Source organism: Curcuma longa, unplaced genomic scaffold, assembly GCF_044706935.1.
Source record: "Curcuma longa cultivar G26 ecotype Majalengka, Jawa Barat unplaced genomic scaffold, ITB_CL_G26_1.1 contig_27153, whole genome shotgun sequence".
In the NCBI taxonomy this organism is placed as follows: domain Eukaryota; kingdom Viridiplantae; phylum Streptophyta; class Magnoliopsida; order Zingiberales; family Zingiberaceae; genus Curcuma; species Curcuma longa.
Genome location: NW_027433338.1, coordinates 1 through 21,315, shown reverse-complemented (window position 1 = coordinate 21,315; position 21,315 = coordinate 1). Strand labels below are relative to the sequence as shown.

Below are 21,315 nucleotides of genomic sequence, written 5' to 3'. Positions count from 1 at the left end.
ATTCATTATCTGTCCATCTTGTAATGTCAATAGCAACACTGTACAAGTAGCAGTATTTGGCACCTGCCTGCTCATGTCATAGCTAAGCAGCCATACACAAAGAAACGTGACCTGCCACATGACTGGGGACTAATTTAAATGCTTAAAGAGAAACCTCCTAAAACGTTCTACACGTGAAGAACTTGTCGCACTATTGCAAGATGAAGAATCACTGGAGGATGGTTTCTTCTTCTTTCGCTTGATGAGGTAGTCCTCTGTGCCCATCTCATAATAAATCTGTATGTATCGCTCCAAATAAGTTTGTGATAAAAGTAGGTGTTGGTTGGAATTTGGAAATTTAAGCTACGTGCCTTAGGAGAAGAATTGAACATCTTGAGTGAAAGACGGTTGACCATCTGAATTTTGCAACTGGACTTGGATTTTGCTATATTTCTGCAGTCCAATGAAACCTGTAAATTACTAGTCAATTTTGGGGAAAAAACTCACAAAGGGTTATACAAAATGGTACCTATTAAGGAAAGGTTTTCTCATTTCCTTTATCTCAGGAATGCTCTTAAGAAAGGGATTATGCACGTAAGCTGCAAAATTAGGATTTTTAGAAACTGTAGTTGTTTCAGATTCCTCACACGGGTGTTCCATCAACTGTATTGATAACTTGGTAGGATTCGCAGACTGCAAACAAGAGAAAAACAATGAGAAAGCTATTTTGCATACAATAAATTCCTACACTTATTATGACGCGTAAATTAAACAAAACATGGTAATTTGAGGAGATATGAGACTAATCGATTAAAAAAAAAACTTAAGAGCAATGTAATTGATTAAATCAAGAATTGATCATAATGTCCAACTTGAGAGTCAAAAGATGGTCATGAGAACGTACACATTTAAATCTGAATATGTCCCCGTGATGAATGGCACGAGCATTTTGGAGATAAATCAGGTCACTGGATAGTCTTCTGGAGTTTTCATACGCATAAAGCTGAAGGAACTTGTTTTCCATCTTATTGGATGCGACTTCTTGTAGCTGAAAGCAAGATGCAAAAGCCACATTGAGAAGAAAACAAAATTGATTCGAAATCCTAAAATTTCACATATTAGACCTGTTTCATGAGTTTAGATAACAAAACATCCAATGTGGACAGCAAATACGCTTGAGGTCCAACAAATGCAAAACAGTCGTCTTCAAACTCTGATTTATTTGTGGAACCATTAAGATAACTGTAAAGGGCCTTCTTAAATCTGCACTCATGTTATGAAACAATGTAAATACATGAAATTGGCATTTGAACCAACATATATAGTATAGCAATTGTTCATGATCAATTACTTGGCGTAGTGAGTAGGAGAATTTGCTTTCTTCAGAGTTCTCAATCGAGTTTCAGTTGATGAAGCATTCATCTTCGATGACAGTATTCTTGCATACAAAATCTGCCAAAGAACAAATTAGAAAATGATAAGAAAATCTATGCTCAAGCAAAAAGTTAAGAGAATTAGAAAAACATTCCCCTTACCTGGTGAAGCCTAAAAAGCAAATAGAATGAAGAATTTCCATAGAAGATCCTTGATCCTCTATCTTCATACAATTGTTTAGGCAAATGCTGAGCAAGAGGTTTAGAAATTTCTGTGAAAAAAGTTGAAAGTGGTTCACTTGTTCCCTCTGCCTCGTACATATCCACATCAGGCATTTCTACAACCCACTTTCTCTCACTTATAAAACCTTGATTAGCACATTTCCTTTCCCCACTATGTTCATAAGAGGATTCCTCAGCATCGTTGCCACCATCATCTTTGCTAACTGATGCATCTACGACTGCCTCATTAGCCTTTGCGATGTTGCTTTGATATCTTTCCATACTTCCATTGTTAGCACTGAAATTGTCCTGTCCAAACCGTTCTTTGGCCTCAACCTGATATATCAACTCTGAGCTCCTTTTGAATTCAGCAGTCTTTTCCATCCCAGAATCTTCAAAATCCAAGAAATTACCTTCTCCAAGATGGATTTCAGGAGATATCTCCCCCTCTTCCCTCTCACCTTCACAGTCGGTAGGAATTTCAATGGATGGATGGGCATTCTTATGAAAATGGATTGGATCACTACAGCTTTTGTGCGTAACAGACTCCCATTTCTGGTGTTACAGGAAGCAGAAACAGAAGATACTGACAGATTAGACAATGACCACTAATAGTACACGATACAGCGACAGGGCATAGTTATTTGTCATGTGTTCATAAAATGACTTGTGCTTCCAATGTCATATTCTCACATTAATGGAAACGGATTTATAATTTTCAAAAAATCAAAACATGAGCATTGTTTACAAGATAAATTCACTTGTAACTTACAATTGAATTAATACAAAGTGGATTAGCATATAAAAGAACATTCTGTAGTTGCAATTAATTGAAGAGAGATAACAGAGAAGAAGTTCATCGTGAACTCTTCTTGTCTATTCATTTAGACAAAATCAAGTAGGTTGAGATAATGCAGTAGCAGAGTAATTTCACTTTATTAATGCTAGTTGTAAATCTCATTGTCTAATTTATCCATTTTAATATATAGGCTGTCTTTTCCTTGGAAGTTTTAGAAGCCCAAAGAGGTAACAATCTTTTTGTAAGCTCCTATGCTAAAAACTACTAGAAAGAAAGAAATTTATTAATTATTTTTTAAATTGCTATATTGAGTTGAAAAATACACAAATTCTTTGAACTCTTGGTATATGTTTCTACTCTTCTTATGAAGAAAAAATCCTTGAAAACATTTCAGTCAATAAGCAAGAGTGTTAGCATATTTAATAAGAAACACAAATTTGAAAAATTGTGTATTTTTCAACTCGATACAGGAATTAAAGAAGATGATTAACTTTCATTCTTGCTAGTAGCTTGTAGCATACTAGCATAGGAGCTTAGAAAAAGCTTGTTATCTGTTTGGAGCTTTAAACCAAAGGTAAAGTCTATATACTACATCAATAAATGTAGAACTTACAAGATTTAAAACTAATATTAAATAAAGTATAGATTATTAGCTCGAAACTCTTAACATTGGCTTAGCTGATTAGAGCATGGAAATATATGGGTTTGAAGTTTTAGAATAGTTGAAACATGTTGCAAAGCCTTTAGCACTAGGAGAAACATTGATTTGCACTAAGGCTAACACCCGCTACTTCTAGAATTATGCTCCTTTTCTTTGGAGCTTTCAGTGTCTTGGAGCCATGTTAAAATTCTAAATATTGACTCAAAAAATCTTGTTCATAGGTGAAAATCTGCATGGTTTTCTCTGTCTACATATTCAAATACTACTAATATGTCCATTTCCAGTAACACTCTTGAATAGCATATTGCCCTCATTCTCTCATTTAATTTACTTATCGATTTTCATCTATCAAACTTTAGCAGGAAAAGTAAAGGAAAGAAACAACAGATAAGAGAACCACTTATACTTTGGTCCCAATCCAGTGGCAAGCTTTTATATCATTTCAGGACATTATAAGGATTATATACTCGAGCATTTTGAAAAACCAATTTTATATTACTAGATATTGGCTTGCATTGAGCTTGATGGAGAATAAGATTCATGCAGACAATCTCAGATAATTAGGATAAACACAACTTGATGATGATCATGCTGATGGCAGTGGTGATGGTCGTGGTGAAATTTGGTGTGTGCTTGATTTTGTGATAGTTTATTTGCTGATTATGTATATTTCCTACTAATAGTTGACTCAATTGTGTTATTAATTTATATCTCAGTTGTGTTATTCTATTATACTACCCAGTAATATAGATCAAAGGATCTTGCTTCACTGCCAAATTTCTATTTTGCTTTGGACTACTAAAATTTCGTGCCTGTTCTACAGTTTCACACTTGCAAAGGAATATGTATTTCAAATTAACAAATCCTACAAGCTTTTAAAACATGTCGATTTGGTTTAAAGAAACAATCACACATTAACAAGTTGATATATATTTTATCCCACTCATACATAATTGTTCCTTTCCCTTTTTTTCTAGGTGATTGTCCTCTCCCTTTTCACTTTAATACCCACTTTTATCATTCTCTTTTCAAATGAACATGATTTTTGGCCCCATCTACTTTTAGATTTAAAAATAAAATCCTTGAAAAACAGTTTAGTTGGTAAAAAGAGTAAAAGCATATAAAATTAAGAAATCAAAGAATAGATCTAAGAATTAAATAAAATGATTAATTAACTTCCATTCTTGCTAGCAGCTTTTAGCATAGGAGCATAGAAAAACTTGTAATCTCTTTGGGGTTCTAAAATTTCTAAGGCAAAGTCTATATACTAACACGGATAATGTAGAATATATGATATAAAATTAATAATAAAGGCAAATTCATACCTCAAAATTGTTGACAACTTTTTTCCCAATTGGAGTGAGGAAAACAGATGCATTTGATGTATGAGAAGAGTTGAGGTGTGTTACGAAGCCTTTAGCACCAAGAGAAACATCAATATGTGCTGAGGTTGACACACTACTTCTATAATTATGTGTTTTTTCTTTGGAACTTTCAGTGTCCTTGAGCCATGTTAAAACTCCAAATATTGGCTCCAAAAAGGTTGTCCATATCCTCATGACATTGTCCATTTCCTCTTTTGAGCTGCAATATTTACCACAGTAGAATTCCATAATTTTGTGAAGTACATCATGGATTTCTCTGTCTGCATATTCAAATACCATAGTAGGACTAATGTGTCCATTCCCAGTAACACTCTTGAGTAGCATATTGTCCTCCATTCTCTCATTTACTTGTCTATATTCATCTAACAAAACTGAACAGGAAAAGAAAAGGATATGAGGATATAAGAACAAAGCAAAAATTCAGCAGTGTCGAGCAATCCTTGACAGGGAAAATGAGAAAAAACAAACAAAAGTAACCACAGTAGTATTTCACTTAAGAAAGAAGTATATGACCAACACATTTACTTTTCCTACTTAAAATGTCGTATGTCTAGATTAATAGAGTAGGAGCTACACATGTATGCTTATCATTCCAAAAAATGCAACAGCAACAGCATGAGGAAGGGCCCATCAAAATACTACATATGATACTCCTGAATAAGCTTGTCACTGAATTAGCAATAAAGAAATCTAAGAAAAATCTAAATTACATAAATAAATAAGAACAATCATTTAATCTTGTGAAAGTATTCAAACTGAGCAAATTAGTTACCAAATAGCTCTTCTAAGCAAAGGTTCTCACCACAATATTCTCTTCTAAGCAGATTTAGTTCTACAAAAGTAGCATTGGTGAAAGTATTCAAACTGAAAATAACCTTGGACAGAGTGATATGATCACAAAAATGAATGGAACTATGGCAGCATGGTCCACTTATTTTTACATAGTATTTTTGCAAAAAGATGATAACGTTCACCCCAGGCATCCCTCAACTAGCCGCCCTAAGGCCTTGTGAAAAGGCAGTTTGATGGTAAATTAGTGATAAATATGTGGGCTAACGACCAATCTATAAGCATATTGATTACAGCACATTGTGACACTATATAGCAGTAAAATTCCAATCCAACCAAAGACTGTTATGGATATTGTAATCTAAGTACCGGAGCAACTAAAAATTTTCTCTTAGCCTGTGGTCCCTCTATGAAAAGAACTAATGAGAATTTCCACTCCTGTGGTTCCTTGATGAACACTGGAGCGGGCATATGCTTTCATTTAGATAGGTTAAAAGAACTAAGAATATGATTCCACAAAGCTGCAAAATGTAAGTCAACCTAATGTTCTTTATCTGAACAGATACATAGTATTGATTACTTAAAGATTCAAGTTATCTATTGAGAAGCGCTGCAGAAAGAAATATGTAACACCTTTCCCAGGTGCTGCATATGCAAGAAGCACCTTCTGATGTTAGATAGCATGAATGATGTGAAAGGTTGCAAAGAGTGTAAAGATGTTAGCTAAGTTTTGGGAGTTAAAACACCTGATGATGCCAAATTTCTTCTATCTTGCCGCTTGAATTGAAAACTGCGGTGATCAAGTGATCTTGGATAGCACTTTGCACAAGCTTCACTCCAGACTTTATTAAGCTCTGCACGCTTTCTTGATGCTTCCTCTTGCTTCTGCTTCAAACGAGCTGATATCACAGGAAGCACAGTGCTTGCATTTGCACATAGAAGACCAACAAATTCCAGCCCATTGTCACTGTATAATTGTTCAATACATCTGAAGTCTTGATCTGAAGCATCAAAATTGAAAACAGAATATTAATATCCATCCTTTTCCTTTTTTTTTTTTTTAATTCCACATGATTTAGCAATGGCATTTCATGCAGATACGAACCAGTAAGACAGTTTTTAATCTGAAACATAGTTCCCAGTTCAATTTTGCTATGGTGGACCTTCTCTAGCAAATCCTCTACCTTCTGAGCAGTTGAAGCCAACTTACATAGCATAATATCCATCTCAAACCTGGAGAATTCATACTATTAGAATCTAGTTAAATTGCTTGTGCTATTTTACAAGTTATAGTGCTGTCAGATAATCTGCAATAGGAGTTCATGATTCTAAGAATGTGTATCATACCTCTCATCGTCGCATCTAAATAGACATTTTTCATATTTATTCCTGTGCATGAACTTAGTAGTGCAATTCTCATTTTCAGAGGGCACAGACACCAATGTATCATTCAAGACAGATGCATCAAGCTCAGTCATATAGCTTGCTCGAGGAACTGGATACTGTTCAAAAACAAAAATGACAGTTCAGAAAAAATACAAAATGCCAAATTAAAAGAAAGAAACAAAAAATACCTGAAGCATACATTGTTTGGCAGAAAACAATAACTAGTATCATAGCGTTGACAGTTTGAGAAGTTCTCTCTTATGGGTTGACATTTTTCTTCCTCTAAGCTACGATTATCTCCATAAACATCAGCATCTTTGGAGAGAGGGTCAACACTACCAAGGCACTTCCCTTTAATACTTACACTCCCAGATACTTTTCCCCACATCTCCATCAGTGTGTCCTTTTCCATGATAGGTATATGGGCTTCACAAGAAGAAACAGCCTTAGAAGGATAAAATGAAAAAAGTATAGCTCAAATTTTGTTGCACAATTGGACACTAGTTATCCATAAGAACATGAATGTCAGCAATCATCAGCATATAGATCATGAAATTACTACACAGTGTTGTGGCACAGGCCACACCACACATGTAGAACATAATGCATGATTTATCATCTAATAAAAATATTTTTTTAAAAAAAAGGTCAGAGAGGGAGTTTTCCGCCAATATCTCTTTTCTATATTATATTGACTTTCATATGTATATTGCTTATGTTACATATATTGTTTAAATTAAAGGTAAAGAAATGTTAAAAGAGGCAGAACATATCGGTTAAATGAGGAGAGAAGCAGTACTAGGGTGCTTTCCAGCTTAGCAATGTAGCAACCATCGAATTGAAAACTGTGTTAGCATTTATCCAAAGATGTGGTTTTTCCATTAGTTGGAATTCAACTCATTAAGATATTGTTTATATTCATTCAGTATGAAAATTTTATAGTAAACAAGCATAACCAAATTCTTAAACTTGACAAGATCCATGAACAAACTTGGACACTTCTGAGCTCAACTTGTTAACATTCATAAATAGAACCTGTAAAAAAATCATGAATAAATACATTAACAATCTAATTTAGAACTCATTTATGATCTTATTTATTTAGCTTTTAATGCAAGTATATAAAAAAAATACAATACATATATGTATACAAATATAGGTTACCTGTGGAATATATTGATACACTTTTTTGATATTCCTCACAATCTAAAATTCTAGATTATCAAGAACATATTAAAAAAAAAGTAATATTAATTCAATTATTAAATTGAGTTTTAGCTAACTTTATAAGCACAACATTATTTTTAATTGAGCTTGAATTTTGCTCAAGTTTGATAAGCCTTTTAGCAAACAAGTTTGACATGATTATTGAGTCAATATTTCAAATGGCATGGTGACTAATTAAAATTACCATACAATACACTAAAGTAACAATAGTTTATAAACTTTAAAGTATATGTATATATTTATATATTTAGCAAATGTAAAAGTTCAGACAAACTCCGCTAAAATCAAAATTTTCAGAACATATAGTAGCCTTTTTTAAAAAAGAAAAATGGTTTTATGAGAGTGTAAACTGAATAATAACACTTCAAAAATTAATTCATAAATAAACTGATATAATGAATATGTAGTTACTCATCTAAATAATAAAGACATAAACATCATATTATATATGGATGGTTTGTCAATTGCCAAGTTAATTTTGATAAATTGCAAACCACAAAACCTCAGGATGACATTTGGTGCATTATCAAGTAACCTTGTAGAAAATCATGATTATCATGTAGAATTATGAAAAAGATAAATAGTTTTGTTGACCAAAAACACACACATACAAAAATGCTATAAAGTTGCTGACATTCTTACATTGACATGTTATCTATAACTAAAAATTACCAGGAACGATGAATCAATTATCCTATGAAATAATACCTAACACACTAATTTGTTATAACACCTAATGAAAGCTAGTGCATAAAAATTAAAATGCCAAAGAAATAAAAGCATCAAAGTAAATTGATTCATTGAGATAGAATAATTATTTTTTATGTCAATACTAGAAGTAAATTGACTGAAGATAGATTTTATTGAATATGCATATTTTGTCACAAAGTGTCATTGTAAGATTACTAAGAGGGAATGGCATATATTACCAACCCTAATAAAAATAATCCAAACCCCGTCAGAAAAGGCAAAATGTGGGAAAGATTAGCACTTGCAAAGTTACAAGTAATCCTGCAAGATTACCTTTTACCAAACACTTGCTAAATGATATAGAACTGTAAAATCTTAAATACCTTCTTCATCACTGTGCAACGTTGAACTGTTCAAATTTGTTTCATGTTGTATGCACATGTTACTCAACGGATATCCTTTGGAGATCTCATCACTTCTCTGAATTTGTTTCATTCTTTCAATGTGTTCTAGATCTTGCAAATGAGTATACCTTTTTATTTGAAGCATCTAGAAGGGGAAAATATGTTAAACTTCAAATTCATGGTTTCTTTATCAACTAGTCCTACTCAAACCTTTTTCAAAATGTATACCTTTTTACCTCCACAATCATCTGTACTTGTTTGCCTGATAAGACCTCGAGATGACTCATGACTAAAAGATACTCCTTTTGAACAATTGAACAAGAAACAATTGAACTCTTCAAGCAAATCATCATGGTCTTGAAAAAGTATCATTACCTGTATGAAAACATTGTTTTAAGAGAGTTCTAGAAATAAGCAATCTTCGCTAGAAAATGGTCAAAGTAAAACTGAAGGACCTCTTGATATACTTCATTGACGGGCATGCAATAAGTAAGACACATGTTCAGGATCTCCAAAAAACAACTGTAGTTGTCATCATTATCAGAGAAGAGATTCTGCACTACCAAAACCAGTAAACAAATAGGCAATTAAGTCCAATGTGCACCAATTATAGTACAAACCAAGGATTACCTTTATTTTACAAATAAAATTTAAGGCATCCCAGTAGTCTGACATTTTATCATAGGTGCAACAATCTTTTGCATCAAGACTCTTTGGCAAGAAGTCCTGGAAGCCCAGAAACAAGTCAGGTTTCCCTTGAAGCAACATTTTCACCTTTTCGACACACTCAACCCGATCGATCCTGCAATAAGCATCGAGATATATATTTTCTTTTCTTTTCCTTTGAGAAACAAAGATTAACAATAAATTGGACGAATACACGATGAAACAACAATCAGGAGTAAACCTTTTATCTCGGGAATCCCTCATAATATTGAGGAATTTCTGATACTCCTCAACTTCGAGACTGTGTGCCAGAACCATCAAATACTTTTTGGCATCTCTGGAATCTGGTTTCTCATCACTACCACTGCGGTATCGCTTGGGTTCTCTTCAAGAAAAACACCCACATTGTTTCTTCCTTTTTAGAAACAAAACCTCACACACCGATAAAAGAAAAAAGAAAGAAAGAAAAGAAAGAACCACAAGCAAAATACTAATCTACGTAGCTCACCGATCATGCGTAGGGGATTCCGATACCATCTCCTTTATCTTGCGGCCCACGGCAGCATCCATATCGTTTCAAACCTTCTCATTCTACCCAACAAAGAGCGAGAACCACAAAATCAAGAAAGATTTGCTCGCTCGCGGTCGGCGACAACTTCCAGCAAAAGGAGATTCGCGATCAAATCGATTCGCCTTGATAATTCAATCCTTCGATCAGGAATAAGGGCTGGTGATGCTTGAGCAGGGGGTTTGAGCCTTCGACTTGCTGAAGAGAGTGAAGCCGAAGCTGTGGCGAGGGATTTAACGACGGCGCGCGGGCGGAACATCAAGATTCGTGCGATGTGCCGCCGAGATCCGCGCAAGGTGCTGATGGACGGCTTGGATTCTCCTGAACCCGGATGTTTAGCATTCGAATTAGCAATTTAACTCGAAATATCGATTATAAATTAGGGATTTTTTATGTATTATTTTGTTCAAAAATGAAATTTGCCCTTAAAGCTGGTTCAGTCCCGATCCAAGTCCACGACGCGTTCTCTGTTTTGACCTTGAAATAAATAAAGGAACCCTTTCCCGAACGTCTCTCAGCCTCTCTGTCGAACACCTTGACCGCTTCCTACGCGTCCGCCGTCGCCGAAGCCATCCTCCTTCGCCGCCGATCGATGGCCCTCCCGATGCAAGCCGAGCAGCTGAAGCAGCTGCGCGACATCTTCGACCGCTTCGACATGGACGGCGACGGCAGCCTCACGCATCTGGAGCTCGCCGCCCTCCTCCGCTCGCTCGGCCTCAAGCCCGGCGGCGACCAGATCCACTCCCTCCTCGCCAACATGGACGCCAACGGCAACGGATCCGTCGAGTTCGACGAGCTCGCCGCTGCGCTCGCCCCCGCCATGACAGATCAGGTCCTCCTCAACCAGGAGCAGCTCCTCGAGGTCTTCCGCTCCTTCGACCGCGATGGCAACGGCTTCATTTCCGCGGCTGAGCTCGCGCGCTCCATGGCCCGCATGGGCCAGCCCCTCACCTTCTTCGAGCTCACCGATATGATGCGCCAGGCCGACACCGACGGAGACGGCGTCATCAGCTTCCAGGAGTTCGCCGCCGTCATGGCCAAGTCCGCTGCCGAGTTCCTCGGCGACACCCTCGTCGCCAATTGATCGAACACCTCGTAGGCGTGCGGGTGTGATCTCTTTCCCCCTTTTCTAATTGTTATTAGCTAATCTTGATTAATGCCTTAGCCTTTGCGACTGAATCAATGTACAGAAGAAGCTAATGCAGTTAGAGAGATAGTATCGATCGACTGATTCAATTGGTTTGGTTTCATTTTTTTTCTTCATATTATTCGCTTTATTTTTCATTCCCCTTTTTGATAGACACAAGGTTACCTCTAATCATATAAATTGTTTATTTAATGTTTGCATTCTTCTACTAGAGAAGAAAATTTTAATCACTTATATTGAAGATTATTTCACATTTGAGAACAGCACCAATATTTGTCACAAGGGCGTCCCAATTAAGGATAACATACATCTCTTTTTAATAAAAATCAATGAGAGGTTTCATCATTTTTTTTCCAAAATACTCTTTGATTCAGGGTTGTGGTAGAAGTTATCCAATAGTTATTATAATATATTTAGAATGAGATATGTAAAAGTTATTGAGTAATTAGGGTGAATTTAAAATTTAGAATTATAGCAATTACATAATAACTTTATAATATTGAGTAGTTAACGTGAATTTAAAATTTAGAATTGTAATAATTATATAATAATTTTTACAATTATTTTAAAATGATTTTGATAAATTTAAATAATTTTGATTAAAAATTACGTTGATATAATAGTGTTTAGAGATCCGTCTTAAATTTTAAATTCATCTTAAATAAATTATAATAACTTATAATAACTAGATAACTTACCTCTAATCTATAAATTGTTTATTTAATGTTTGCATTCTTCTACTAGATAAGAAAATTTTAATCACTTATATTGAAGATTATTTCGCATTTGTTTATTTTAATCACAGTTGAATATTTGTCACAATGGCATCCCAATTAAGCATAACATCAAATAGGCATCTCTTTTTAATAAAAATTAAATAGAGATTTCATATAGTTGTAGAAGTTATCCAATAATTATTATAACATATTTAGAATGAATTTAAAATTTAGGATTCATATCATGTAAAAACTATTGAGTAGTAGAGGTGAATTTAAAATTTAGAGTTATAGCAATTACATAATAACTTTTGCAATTATTTTAAAATAATTTTGATAAATTTAAATAATTTTAATCAAATTGATAAATATTATGTTGATATAATAGTATTCACAGATAAATTCATTTTAAATAAATTATAACTTTTATATATTATGGCAGGTAACTTCTATATGATTAAATTTTAAATTATGAATCCATCCTAAATATATTATAGTAATTATTGAATAATTTTTATATATTTTAATAATTATTTGATAATTTTTACATATTCTAATAGTTATCTGTAATTATTATAATAATATTGAATCAGGAGTATTTTTTAAATAAAATTATTGAAGAGATATCTTTTTTTTAATTTTTTTTTTAAGGAGCGTCTGCGTTCTCAGTTTATTTAATTGTAGATAACGTTTTTTATGATTTGATTATTAGATTTAAATTAAATGCTATTTAATTAATGTGACAACTGGGCTCCATTGGATCTCTCACCCTCCAATAATAGAGCATCGCATCGGGAACTGGATCCGCAACAAGTGGTTCATCGACTCGATCGTTTGTGAATCCAGTCATCTCACTCCAAGTGTGGATTTGGCCTGCAGCAGACGCACGCGGAAGAGCGGTAGGGGCGTGCACTGTGAAATAGGGAAACACGGGATCACACAACAGATGCCCTTGCATCCGGCCGTCCAATAGTCGCAGGGATTCCAAAGGGCCACACTGACCTAATCCGTCGACTAGTGCAGGGTGACAATACGCATGCAGCGCATATATTTCATTATGCGCTACTTCATTTTTCTATTATAAAGTTTTTTTCTTCATATTATTCCTTTTAGCCTCGAAAACAATTTTTAAAAATTTATTAAACTACCATAAACGTTTAAAAAATATATACAATACTCAATTTTTATATATTTTTCAAAAATTTAGTTTTTTTAAAATTATAGCTGAATGGTCGATCACGTTACATTTGATCTAGATCAGCATTTGTGCTAATCTCTCATCTCAATGCACTAAGAGTTTTTACGATGATAGACGTTCTCGAGTACTCAACGTTTCTCCGATAACATCTCATTCAAACTCAAGAAGATTGCTCAAGACTTGCACTCTTGAATGCTCAACATTTGTCTAGCAACATCTTATTCGAGGCTAGTGAAGATCGCTCGAGACTTGCACTCTCGAACACTTGGTGTTCATCCGACAACATACTATTCGATTTCGAAAAACCAAATTAAAATTAATCAATTCTGCACTCAGTTTCAACTTATGACGATTTGACATTCTAACGAAATGACTAGAGTGTTCAGGAGCATGTTACATTCTAGTTTTTTGGTTTGTTTTACTAAATTACTTTTTATTACTTGATTGGTTATTGTATAACAATTTTAACCAAAATTATTATAAGTAATTCAAGTCAAAGTTATTTTAACATTAATTAAAACTGTCTAATAATAATTTAAAAAATTTGAATATTGATAAAAACTATTTAAATTTAATTAAAATTATTTTAATAATGAAATTTTCATATTAGTCAAAATTATTATAAAGTTAGTCAAAACTACTCTAATGTCAATCAAAATTATTTTAATATTGATCAAAATTATAATTTTGACTAATAATAATCTTGATAAGCATATATTTTGAATTATTATTAGAATAATTTTGATCAATATTAATCAAAGTACTTTTGATCAATAACACTACTAGATTATAAAGAGATTTTGTGTTGATCAAAATTATAATTTTAACAATTGTTGAAATAATTTTATCAAAATTAGAGCAGTTTTGATAATTTTGATTAAAATTATTGTAATCCTTAGTCCACACCGTAAAAGAAGAAATAGTATTTTAGCTAACGAGGATTTTGACGGATTTTGTAAGTAACAAGCATTTAAATATCACACAAGATACATTATAAAAAAATTTATAATATTAAATCATCTATTCATCTGTATTTTTTAAATTTATTTTGATTATCAGTGAAAATTTTTTATAGAACTGAATTAATCATTATATATATATATATGAAATAAAATTTAAGATAAAATATATTTTAAATATTATTTTTTTACACGTGATGTGTTTTGATGATAATCAAAATATTTTGATTTTTTGAGAATCTGTATCCATGGAAGATGGACGGTTTCCGTGCTCCCGTTCGCGTTCTTCCGTACGGACACCACCAACACGTTCATTTCTATGCGGTGCTTCCGCCCTCGTGAGTCATGCCGCCTCGTCACTCTCTCGCTCTCCTCTGTCGCTTCCACCCTAACTCTATAAGTACTGAGTCGTGGCAAGGAGCAAAGATCGCCGGAGATATCGAGGAAGAGCGGGTCTGCTGTTATTTTACATGCAGCAGAGAGGGAGGGCTTACGATCGCCGATCTCGTAGCTTCTCTAGGTCTCGCCTCGCCGTCGAGGGATCTTAGACTCTCTTACATCAACCCGCAAGAGAAAATCGAGATCTGACTCAAAAATCTATGGGTTCAATTACCACTGTTGTCGCCGTCAATGGTAAGATCGTAGATCTGTCTTTGACTTGAGCAGATTTGAGTTGCCTATTTCTAAACCCTCATTTTTGTTGATAAAACTTATCGATCTGACTGCTGCGACGTTGTTAATTGGATCCGTGACAGGGGAAATAGAGCGCGAGGTACAGAAAAGCTACTGGATGGAGCATTCAAAGGATCTTACCGTGGAGGCAATGATGCTCGATTCCCATGCCTCTGAACTCGACAAGGAAGAGAGGCCTGAGGTATATTCATTATCTTCCTTACGCTGGTTATGGATGTTTCTTAAGTAGTTGTCGAATGGCTTTGGTGGCCTCGAGTATCGATACTCTCATCCATCAAAAATTTGGATCATGAAAAAACAATAATATAATTTTTTTTTGATAATATATACCCACTATTAATTTTGGATTCGGACCTGAACCGGCTTTGACAGTCTCAGAACTTGCACAAGAACAAACGCCGAACTTAGATAAACTTGAACCACGAAAAACAAGAGAGAACTTTTAGGGCTTCAAATATGCGGTATGATCTTTTCAGATTCAAAATAAAATTGTACTTAATTCTCTTGAATCATTGCTCTGGAAAGGAAAAAATAGACAAAATGGAACTAACCTGGCAAAAAGAAACTTTTTAAGGTTTGAACTTATCAATGAACAGAACTTCCAAAATTATTCTGGGATAGAACATAGAACAAGAAGACGCTTCATCTTAAATCTACTAAGCATAAAGATGGAGCCAACAGAACATGCTACATGGGAAGTATGAACTTTCTCTGTTTTTATTCTTGATTTCTCCTAATTCCTATCTGAGAGCTCCTTTTAGGTGTCTGATCCGAATTTCCACTATTGATGACTCTTAATCATTTTTTTATCAATTAATCATTAATGGCCTATTTTGATTTTGGCAATGATGTGAACTGAAATATCTCAGAGAAGAAGAGGGAGAGAAAAACATAAAATGTCTCTGTCTTGGCTGACATGTTTTTAAATAGAACTTCAAAGTGGCTCATTAAATGTTGAAAATTGCACAAGCAGAACTAAACAAGGTGTTCAAACTTTGCCTTGGAACTTCGTGAACTGGTGATAACCTAAATGGATGCCCCAACAACTATGCCAGTGAGGGCTTGCGGCTGAACTGTTATTTACTGAGAATGCTTGGATCCTTACATTTGTGGCATAAATCTAATATCAAAAACTATATTTATATAGATTGAATGATACGTGTGAAAATCCCTAAATAACAAAGCCACTTATTTCATATACTTCTTTTAATATTTCGTTAGCACCAGAAACTTGTAGTTCTTTTTAAAGCGATTTTAGTTGTATAGCCTAACCTATCAACCCAAGGCCCATATGATCTCCATGACAACGAATTTTCTTTAGTTTCTTACCTTTTCATTAAGTTGTCACTTGTAATACTGCTGAATATCTACATCTTTATTTGCTATTTAGGATTTTGCAATAAGTTCTAGTATTTCTACTCATATATCTTCTCATCCTGCAGGTCATATCATTACTTCCACCGTATGAAGGAAAATCCGTCTTGGAACTTGGGGCTGGTATTGGTCGTTTTACTGGTGAACTAGCTAAAAAAGCTGGTCATGTTCTGGCCTTGGACTTCATTGAGAGTGTAATTAAGAAGGTATTTTAGGCAAATTTTTCCCATCAAAACAATATTCATTTAATGCCCTACAGATTGTTAATGTTAGATTGTCTTCATGGAAATATTCATCTAAACATCATGTTCCATTTTGTCTTACATTGCAGAATGAGAGTTTGAATGGGCACTATAAGAATGCTAGCTTTCTGTGTGCTGATGTGACATCACCAAACTTACCTATTAAAGCAGATTCTATAGACCTGATATTCTCAAATTGGCTATTGATGTATCTTTCTGATAAAGAGGTAATGAAACCTATTTGGATATTCGTATTTTCTTGTTCTGTTTTGCTATTGCTCTAATTTGTTATAAGAAGCTTGTTGTTTATCTACAAGTATACATGTTCAGCTTTATACATCTACATGTCTAGGTCTATTTTACCAACATATTTTCTGATTGTTAATGATTACACTCATAACAATTGATGATTGAACTGTCTGATCTTCTGCTCCTAAGCTATCCCAATCAATTTTCATTTCCACAACAGTTTTTCTAGAGTTTAAACACCTTTAGAATGAGACAACCAGAATCAGCATATGTAGTGAATTTCTCTATTGACCAATGAATAATATGAAATCTGTTTATTTTATACCATTTAAAAAAAAAAATTCTATATGAGACAGTCCTTTTATATTTAAAGAAGCAGGGATCTTTAGAACTACAAGTTAGGCTTGCTGTTACAATCATTGACCACAACACCTAAAAACTTGTCATTTTTGCAAAGGTGGAAGAACTGGTTGAGAGGATGGTAAAATGGGTGAAGGTTGGTGGATATATCTTTTTCAGAGAATCTTGCTTCCATCAATCTGGCGATTCAAGAAGGAAAGTCAATCCAACACATTACCGGGAGCCACGATTTTATACGAAGGTAATGCATCTGATACAGATTCTTTTACTGTGAGATTGTCCAAGTTCCTTTATTCTATTAGCCTCAATAAAAATCTTTGTTTTGCTCTGATACCTAAAATTAGGTTATTGATTGTGGCATCAATAATCTTGTATAGTACAAAAATATTCCTATTGTTGCAGTATCAAATTTTAGATTTTAATGCAGGTGTTTAAGGAATGTCAAACATACGATGACCAAGGAAACTCCTTTGAACTCTCTCTTATTACATGCAAGTGCATTTCAGCTTATGTGAAGAACAAGAAAAATCAAAACCAGGTAGACTTTAATCTTATATTCTCACTCTTCATTTTTTTTCGAAAATAAAGTGTTTGGCTCTTTTTCAATGTTACTGTATTATTTTCCAAAAATGTAGGTCTGCTGGATGTGGCAAAAAGTAAAGTCAGATGATGACCGTGGTTTCCAACGTTTCTTAGACAATGTGCAATACAAAAACAGTGGAATTTTACGCTACGAGCATGTCTTTGGAGCTGGTTTTGTAAGCACTGGAGGAATCGGTAAGAGTAAATTACAGTTTTATCATCCTTATAATGCTATGTTTTGAGTATAAATTTTGCTTTAACCCTCCTATCATCCGTCTTTGTTTCCATTCATGCAATATTTAGGAAGCTTTATATACTATCATATAGGCTAGATGCTTCACTTAATGTTCTAGTTGACTCTGATATAGAGATCTATCACATAGCTCAGACAATAATATTCACTTTGTTTTAAGCACTTATTATTTCAATAAAAGTTCCAAGTTGGTTACCAAATGTCTCTCATAGACCATAAAATTTCCCTAGAGCTAAGTTTTCTTAAATGGTTACCTATGGATTTCTCAACTTTTTCATGCAACTTTGTAAATGTTGTTAATAGAACATCCATAATAATGTGTTTGGTCTTGATTATACTGAAATAGTTCCAACATGAGCAAAGTCAAGTTAATATCGAATTCATGCCACTAGCCCACATCTGCCTAGATGACAACTGATGACAAAGAATCATAATTGCTCATGATGGGTCTTGAGTAGTTTGCTTATCATTGACTTATAAGTAATGATGTTCAATCTTGGATCTCAAGTAATTCACTATGTCGTACATACTGTTTGATGTTTTATAGATATTCCTTATAACTCGGCTTTTTCTTTCTATCCTATTAGACACTACAAAGGAGTTTGTAGCGAAGCTTGAACTTAAACCTGGACAAAAGGTTCTTGATGTTGGGTGTGGCATTGGGGGAGGTGACTTCTATATGGCTGAGAACTTTAAAGTTGATGTGGTTGGGATAGATCTTTCAATAAATATGATATCCTTGGCTCTTGAACGGGCAATTGGACTGAAATGCTCGGTAGAGTTTGAGGTGGCTGACTGCACAAAGAAAACATACCCGGACAACACATTTGATGTTATATACAGCCGTGACACTATCCTTCATATACAAGTATGTTCTATCATAGCAACTTCTTGTTTGATTATACCACATACTGCTATAATTGTTGTGTTCAACATACATATATCACCTACTTGTCATTACTAAAAATGGTGTTTGTTTCTTCAGGACAAACCATCATTGTTCAAGAGCTTTTTCAAGTGGTTGAAACCTGGTGGTAAGGTCCTTATCAGTGACTACTGCAAGAATTCAGGGACTCCATCGGAGGATTTCGCAGAGTATATTAAGCAAAGAGGATATGATCTCCATGATGTAGAAGCTTATGGCAAGGTTAGTTTTCAAAGACAATACTCAGCTCCATGCGCTGTGCATGATTACATCAATGGTAATCAGTGTCATATCTGTGTCCAGATGCTAGAGGATGCTGGGTTTGATGAAGTTATTGCGGAGGACAGGACAAATCAGGTTCTACTCTCAAAAATATCCCCAAAACTAGTTTAATGATCAATACATACAGGATTCAACTTAAAGCTATTTTATCTTCTCCTCTTTACAGTTCTTGGAGGTTCTGCAGAGGGAATTGGATGCAGTCGAGAAGGAAAAGGAAGCATTCATACAAGATTTCTCACAGGTAGAAAGGGAATTAGAACGATATAAGCTGGTATTAGACTAATACAATATAAACAAGTCTAATATATATGTATACTATTGGTTGACAAGCAGGAAGACTATGATGATATCGTAAATGGCTGGAAGGCAAAGCTGAAGAGGAGCTCAGTTGGTGAGCAGAGGTGGGGCCTCTTCATTGCAAAGAAGAAATAAACACTGGAACCGTAGCTAGTTTGTTTTACTGTGTGCTTGCTTATCATAGAATGCCCGCGTGTCTGCTTTTACATTAGGATGTTTGTGTTCATGAGGAATGCCTTGTATTAGAACATTTGCCCAGTGGAACTATGCTCAAGTTGGATTTGATTTACCCCACTTACTACCCTGCACTATTATGACTACTCTGCACTATTATGTCCTGAGTTTGCATAAGTCGCAAAGTTCTTTGACCATCAATATTTTGCTTAATTGAATGAATATATATCGACTCATTTGATGGATAGAGAAATTTGTTATCCAAACAAATGGCGTTAACATCTTACGATAGGGTGAGCACAAAGTTCTTTAATAGAAAGGAAAAAAGAAGGGAAAGCAGGGGATGTAAAGTATTTGTTTACTTTGTTTGGAAGGATAACATTTGTTATTTTGTTTGAGAAGAATAGAAAGAGAATGAAAGTTAAATGTAAATAAAATTAAAAAATTATTTTCACTTTTTAAATTGGATAATAATTTTATTTTTTATAATATTAATATTTATTTTATAAATATAAATTAATTATTTTTAAATAAAAAATTAATCCTTTTATCAAAGAATTCATCGTATTATTCGTTATTCGAATTAATAGATTATATTCATAAATTTAATTTATATATTTTAAATGAATTATGTGTTCAGTGTGTAGATTTTGAGTTAGCTTTGAGAAGGTATCTATTGATATTTTTATTTTATAAGTTTTTTTTATGAAACATTACAAATGCTATATTGTTATAATATATGATAATGATTTGAAGTGACGGATATATTCGCAACTGAAAAATGATTAATCTACGGATTAACTAAATAAAGGAAAAAAATTATAGTTACTTAACAATGAACAAAGATTTTTGTGAAGAAGAAAGGAACGAAAAAGATCGTGTTCAGTGAGAAAAATTTAAAAATTTTAATTTAAATAAATTATTTAAAAATTAATATTTTAAAATCGAGATAAAATTAGAATAAATAATATTTAGAGTTGTTTTTCTTTTTTTTTAAGTATAAATAAATTTTTGGTAATGAAGGTTTCAAGTTCTCTTTCCCTTGGTTATTCTTTTTGTTTCCGCTTCCTTGATTTCCTCTCAAATAAAGAGTTAATTGAAGGAACTCTGGCTACTAATCATTGTAAAATTCAAAGAATTCTATGGCATAATTCAGACTAAACCAAGTCAATAATAGTCAAAGTTAAAACAGTTGTAAGAGTTCTATGATCTGGATTCAGCTGTGTAATGTGTAGTGCATGGTTTTACCTCAAAGTCCACTCTTATTCCAGGATTCTTTTCCAAATTTCCAGCAACATATGCATTAAGGGCATGTTTGATAAGGGGTAATCAGGCTTGTAATTTAATTAGGATTACATTACAAGATGATTTCCTTTATTTGATAACATTTTAGAGATGTAATGTAATGTAATTGCATTACAAAAAAAGAACCAATATCTGTAATCTCGATTACAAAGGAAATAGTGCAAAATCTGATTATATTACGGATTCTATTTTTATCGTACCAAATATACTCTTCTACTTTATGGCCAAATAAACAAGTTTATTTCTTAAACCACTTAGGAGGTGCTTGGTAGGTGGGTTTAAGAGAGGGGAATGTGAATGAAATCTATTTCATTCTCATTCTTAATGCTTGGTAGATAAGAATGGAAATCAAAATAAGGATTTGATATCCCTGATTTCATAACCTACCTCTCCCCCGGTTATCGCTAAAT

The 21,315-nt window shown here is 33.8% G+C and overlaps 3 protein-coding genes across 3 annotated transcripts; 2 read left to right on the top strand and 1 right to left on the bottom strand.

The window, feature by feature from the left end:
- Positions 1 to 62: 62 nt before the first annotated feature.
- On the bottom strand, positions 63 to 7,010 carry LOC141818986 (paired amphipathic helix protein Sin3-like 4). The gene is made up of 12 exons (XM_074706378.1): positions 6,794 to 7,010; positions 6,556 to 6,710; positions 6,314 to 6,441; positions 5,955 to 6,209; positions 4,360 to 4,790; positions 1,515 to 2,129; positions 1,331 to 1,431; positions 1,104 to 1,242; positions 884 to 1,027; positions 509 to 672; positions 351 to 432; positions 63 to 276 (listed from the first exon to the last, which is right to left on the bottom strand). The coding sequence occupies exons 1-12, from the start codon at positions 7,004 to 7,006 to the stop codon at positions 130 to 132; spliced, it is 2,574 nt and encodes an 857-aa protein (XP_074562479.1). The 5' UTR covers positions 7,007 to 7,010; the 3' UTR covers positions 63 to 129.
- Positions 7,011 to 10,649: 3,639 nt separating this feature from the next.
- Positions 10,650 to 11,408, top strand: LOC141818984 (putative calcium-binding protein CML14). The gene has a single exon (XM_074706375.1). The coding sequence runs from the start codon at positions 10,742 to 10,744 to the stop codon at positions 11,231 to 11,233; it is 492 nt and encodes a 163-aa protein (XP_074562476.1). The 5' UTR covers positions 10,650 to 10,741; the 3' UTR covers positions 11,234 to 11,408.
- A 3,180-nt stretch (positions 11,409 to 14,588) lies between these two features.
- On the top strand, positions 14,589 to 19,843 carry LOC141818982 (phosphoethanolamine N-methyltransferase 2-like). The gene is made up of 12 exons (XM_074706373.1): positions 14,589 to 14,802; positions 14,925 to 15,043; positions 16,305 to 16,442; positions 16,568 to 16,705; positions 17,185 to 17,328; positions 17,515 to 17,625; positions 17,723 to 17,864; positions 18,510 to 18,790; positions 18,908 to 19,069; positions 19,151 to 19,204; positions 19,296 to 19,370; positions 19,463 to 19,843. The coding sequence occupies exons 1-12, from the start codon at positions 14,769 to 14,771 to the stop codon at positions 19,559 to 19,561; spliced, it is 1,497 nt and encodes a 498-aa protein (XP_074562474.1). The 5' UTR covers positions 14,589 to 14,768; the 3' UTR covers positions 19,562 to 19,843.
- The last annotated feature ends 1,472 nt before the right edge of the window (positions 19,844 to 21,315 follow it).